Consider the following 5,115-nt stretch of genomic DNA (forward strand, 5'->3'; position numbering starts at 1 on the left):
CGTTGTCTATCAATTTGAATAAACCAAGTCGTTTTAATGGAGCAAAACACACGATCAATATCAGAGAGACGGCAAAGTGGACCAGTACTTGGAACACACGCACGTTCCCTCAGATTTTCAGTCCTTTGACGGTCTTATGCGGTTAGTTTTAATAGGTAAAACGACTTCGTTTTTTTATCTGGGGGCCAAAGTGTTGAGCCGTTGACCCAAACTGAAATGATTTTTGGTCGATCGGATTAAAGTACTCATTCAAGTTAGGAGAGACAATATGTGAAGCTCACCAGAATATCCAACTCATTGAACTTAATATTCAGCAGATGAATATGCATTGTATCTATATTTTCACCAGAATATCCACATAGAAATAATCTACTTGTGCCAGCAAAGCTAACAAGATGGTAGTTTATATAACACTTATGGCTGCATCTAGAGAGAGAGAGAGAGAGAGGTTTATTGAAGTTACAACACATGTTTATATGACAAAAGACAGCAAATTCCAGATAACAACCGGGTGCTGTGCAACTTGAGGTAACTCACAACTAGTATATACATTTATAGAGATGAAGGGAAAAAAATAACACAAAATATGGAGATGTCAAGGCTTTCCAACAAAGCCTAAACTGTATTAACAACAGAACATATTTCCCTCTTTGTTTGTTCCTTTCTCAATTAAAAATCTCTGGACGGAGTAATCGTAATTTCTGCACAATCTCTTTTTCAGTAGAACACAGAAGAAAACCATGTAGTATCAGTGCATGTACAGTCAAATTAAACAAGTTCCTGGGGTGAAGTCAGAGTGGGTCTTGATGCTGCCGCAAAATTGCCAACCCTACGTCGCCCATGTTGTAGTATGAAAGCAACTTTGTGTTGCTACCTGTGCTGCAGCCTCCCGTCTCACCCAATCATCATAGAAAGATCCTGAATCCAAACACCAATTTAAGCGCAAATGGAAGTACAATATCAGTTCTAATTACTAAATGGAAAATATATTCTGGATGGATGTTTTCTGCATGATATCCAGTACCTAAAGGCAGTCATAGAGGCAGCAAAAGTCCTCGAAGAAAAAGGGAAAGGTGGAATTGCTAAAACGATGAATGTAGCAATAAAAAGAGTTTATGATTAAGAGTAGAACTAAAAGCAAGAGTGACATAAAGAGACTGACCTGTATTTGACGTTGGCGCTTCAAAGTACTGATGACCCAAGCCATAATGCCACAGACAAACAGAAACTCAGCAACCCGAAGCAAGAAGAGCTGCAGGACAACTAAATTAGCTTGCTTGAGAACTGAAGGACCTTCAACATAAATAGTGCAGCTGTACACAGATAAAGAGAACTTTGAGTTGCAAGCCTGAGATAGCAAGACTGACCTGTCTATGGTGTCGATGCTGCAAAGTTCTGATGGGCCAAGCTATAATGCTGAAGAGAAACAGAAACTCAGCAGCTCGAAGCAAGATGAACTGCAGAACAACTAAATATCAACTTGCTTGAGAACTAAACGACCTTCAACATTATTAGTGCAGCAGCACACAGAACAATTAATTTTTTTTATCATTAAATGATAATTTAGCTAAACAAAAGAACTTTGAGTTCAAATTGCACTTACAGAGAAAAAAATAGACATGCCATCTTCTCCATCAGGATCTGTGATGGTCAATGCACCATGCAAGAGCAGGATGGCCATTGACTGCTAAATAGAGTAAGATCTTAAATGCCTGTGATTATGAGAAATGGGAAACATTTTCTCCATTTTTTCCCTTTTTCTAAATGTCATTTAAATGACTTGACAGTAATTGGCATAAATTATTTTCACCCATGATAAGTGGAAACACCTTCAAGAGCTTAAAAATCACGCCATGTACTCTTGTTTTTTTCTTTTAAATTTGTCCCAAACCTCTCTTCCATCAAATATTAAACATCAGTAAAAGCTAAAATATTTATTCACTCTTTGACAGATACTGCAAGCAGCCAATGAGCTATTGGAATGACGTTATAGACTAACAAACAGAACTATGTTTGTGACATTAATATTTATATGCACGCATGTGCATATAGGTTTTTACTATTCACGAAGTTCTCCATCTGTTATCTCTTCCAAAGAATCTACAATTCATGGTCTTACCGTTAGAACAGCTGCACCGCAAAACACATCTACTCTATCATTTGAAGCTGCATACTCATCATATGCAGCTTCCAAAAATATATGTTCTGCCTCTGCAGTTGCCAAGCTGAGAGGATCAATAAGATCCAAACTGGTCCCAGAGATTGTCCAGCTTCCACTGAAAGAAGAAAGTGCCACCATAGGTTTCAAAAGTACATTCAAGTTTATATCTATACCATGCAAAATAATAAAACTCGCAAAAAAAATAAACCTAGACAATTGGAAAGAATGAGAAGATTTAACTTGCCCAATATTAATGGCAGACTCTTCAGGGTGAGGTGGAGGACCTGGAGCAGTATAACCAGATTGGTAAGGCTGTACATGAAAAAAATAGAAAAGGTAACAATTGACAATGAAGTGTATTTAAATAAAAGTTAAAACTACTGCCAGAAAATAATGCAGCCAAAATTATTCCGAAATAGGCCACATTCAGTTTGATCCAAAAATATGCTCATGGAAAACAGATAGGTAGCCTATTCATCGAAAGGTAAAATGTAAGTAAGCAACGAGCACAAAAAATCTATGAATCCTACATATGATAGTTTTTGTCTTGAGTTTTGTAGCAGTTCAAATTTAATTTTCTTAAGAGAACAGAAAACTAGTGGTTCAACCCATGCCCCATAAGCCTTAAACATCGCCTATCTGAAGTCAGTTATTGTAAGAGACCAGTGATTCTCTCATTTCCCGTTAAATGGTGGGGCAAGCATACAAGTACTCGAGAATGGCATTTAAAATAAATAAAAAAATTGAAAATCATTTGATAAGCAGGGGAAATGTTTCTACTAGTGTGGTTGCTCCATGTCATTCTTGAGTACCAGGATGCTTTCTTGATGCCATAAAAAAAATAATTTCAATGGTTAAATTTCAAACTTGGAGTAAGCATTCTAGTGTCGAGGAAAATCAAATTTAATATCAAGTTTGCTGCTTAGAAAATATCACCAAAAAGATAGATTCAAAAAGCATACCTGAAGACAGATCTCACAAGTTATATCTCCTTTCTCATTGCACCAATTCTGAACACAATTTCTATGCGCATACTGAATACATACATATATATATATATATATATATGAAATCAATAATACATTGGAGAAAACCAAATAACAAAAACAAAATTATACCAGTTAAACTGTTTTAGGAGAAATAAAACAGAAAATATTAGAATTCTCACTTCCTATAGTAGTTCCTAGAAAAAACCACCCTACAATAAAGCACCTTAATAAACACTTTCATTTAACACCGAAGTAAGTGACTTGTTAGCTTTAACAATTCTTGGAAAAATAAAAGAACAGTCACTAATGACCATTTATATTTAGTTATTACAGCTCTCATTTTTTTAGGCCTCTTTTCTATTCTTCATGAGGTAATTAAATAATTTTTATCACATATTAATTAATATATTTTTAATAAAAAATTGCCTTTCTATTTTACAAAATGTTCTTTTTTTTTTCAATCAAATTCCCAATGAAGTATACTTCATATCACAATTATTTATTTGATATACTTCAAATTTGATAGCGAGGCAAAAATGGGTTTTAAAGCTTATACCTTGAGGCTTCCGCTGCAAGCACAAGGGATCTCCAAGCCCGTGACGGAGACGCTATCCTCCTCCTGGCAAATGCGACACTCCGCCATCTGAATCAGTGATTCTTTCTCATCCGAGCCCTCCCTTTGTTCAATCCTCTTATTCTTATCCATCGAACACGATGTGCCTGCCCCTTCTGCGCCTGGGGGCGGCCCAGAAGGACCCTCAGCCAGCTGCTCCGTCCCTGTCAACACCAAGTGATCACTCATATTCTCTCCGGAACCTCTAATTCACTGCGATATTGTCCAAGCCCTTACGAAATATCTAACACGCCCTTGCTTTCATTTCCAAAACTGAAACTAAAAAACAAAAACCCTCGCATCAATAATGATCCTGATAAAATAAATGTTGCGAAATTGAGAAAGTCGTGCCGAGAGACCTCTTGATTGCGCAGGGGAAGGCAGCGGATCAGAGATTTCCGAGAAAGAACCAGAGGGAAAATGAAATGAGAGGGAATGCAATGACAGAACAGTCTGTCAATAATGATAAGCATTTCCTCTGTTATAAACATTTCTTTTTTGATCATCATAAAAGAAACGTTTATAACAGGGGAAATGCTTGTCCGAGTTTTCCTATGTGACTTGTTTCGAATTTGTCGAAAATTGCTAATACCGAGACCTCTGAGCCACTGCCTTGCAAACCCCGTTGACGATCGGTGAACGCGAGGTCCAGACAAGAGGACCAATCGTCAATGGCGTTTGCTAACTTGTAATTCTGTCATTTCGTAGATGCATTGCCATGAAAAGGACTGTGTTTCCCCCAGTCGGATCCGGCTCAGAACACCTCGGCTGTAGCCTGGAACAAGGCATGGCCGTGCAGTGTGTAGTGTGGACCTGTGAAGAAGTGTTTGGAGAAGGGATGTACTTGAATTGACGAGTGTACTCGCGGACGTTTTTTTCGTAGGGCGGTTTGGTTTCGTCTCCTCTAATTTTAATATTATAATTTTTTTTAAAATTTTTCATAAAAAATAAAAATAATTCAAAATTTTAAATCTTAAAATAATAATAATATTAAAAATTAATATTTTAATAATATTTTATTTAATTTTCATTTTCATTTAAAATAGTCTCAACTCATCTCATTATCACAACCGCACGTTAATTTCTCTATTTCTAGCTAGGTCCAATACGTGAGTATCTTTAGTAGCATCTTCAATGGATTAGTCAAAATTAAAAAACATTTTTTATAAATATAAGAGAAATTTGACTTTTAGCTATTCCATTTACATAAATCTCTACATTGAAATAATTTATTTTTTTATTATATAACAATAAAATAATATAAGATGAATTTAGTTTTAGCTATTCATATCAAATCTCCATACTAGATTATCTATTTATTTATTATATAGTAATGAGTAATTAATAATTTT

At 35.8% G+C, this 5,115-nt stretch overlaps 1 protein-coding gene across 1 annotated transcript; it reads right to left on the reverse strand.

The window, feature by feature from the left end:
• Positions 1–386: 386 nt before the first annotated feature.
• On the reverse strand, positions 387–4,207 carry LOC109009255 (E3 ubiquitin-protein ligase MARCH4-like). The gene is made up of 9 exons (XM_035686648.1): positions 4,123–4,207; positions 3,707–4,042; positions 3,124–3,195; positions 2,406–2,473; positions 2,120–2,276; positions 1,604–1,687; positions 1,368–1,457; positions 1,163–1,252; positions 387–918 (listed from the first exon to the last, which is right to left on the reverse strand). Exons 2-9 carry the CDS (start codon positions 3,950–3,952, stop codon positions 895–897), a joined length of 831 nt encoding a protein of 276 aa, XP_035542541.1. The 5' UTR covers positions 3,953–4,042; positions 4,123–4,207; the 3' UTR covers positions 387–894.
• Positions 4,208–5,115: the final 908 nt, after the last annotated feature.

This window comes from Juglans regia, chromosome 16 (assembly GCF_001411555.2).
Source record: "Juglans regia cultivar Chandler chromosome 16, Walnut 2.0, whole genome shotgun sequence".
Lineage (NCBI taxonomy): Eukaryota > Viridiplantae > Streptophyta > Magnoliopsida > Fagales > Juglandaceae > Juglans > Juglans regia.

Coding starts and splice junctions, on each gene's coding strand:
- LOC109009255 (XM_035686648.1), bottom strand. CDS start 3,952: ATGAGTGATCACTTGGTGTTGACAGGGACGGAGCAGCTGGCTGAGGGT. Junction 2,277..2,405: donor GAGTCTGCCATTAATATTGG/GCAAGTTAAATC, acceptor TTCTTCTTTCAG/TGGAAGCTGGACAATCTCTG. Junction 1,253..1,367: donor AGCATCGACACCATAGACAG/GTCAGTCTTGCT, acceptor GTTGTCCTGCAG/CTCTTCTTGCTTCGGGTTGC.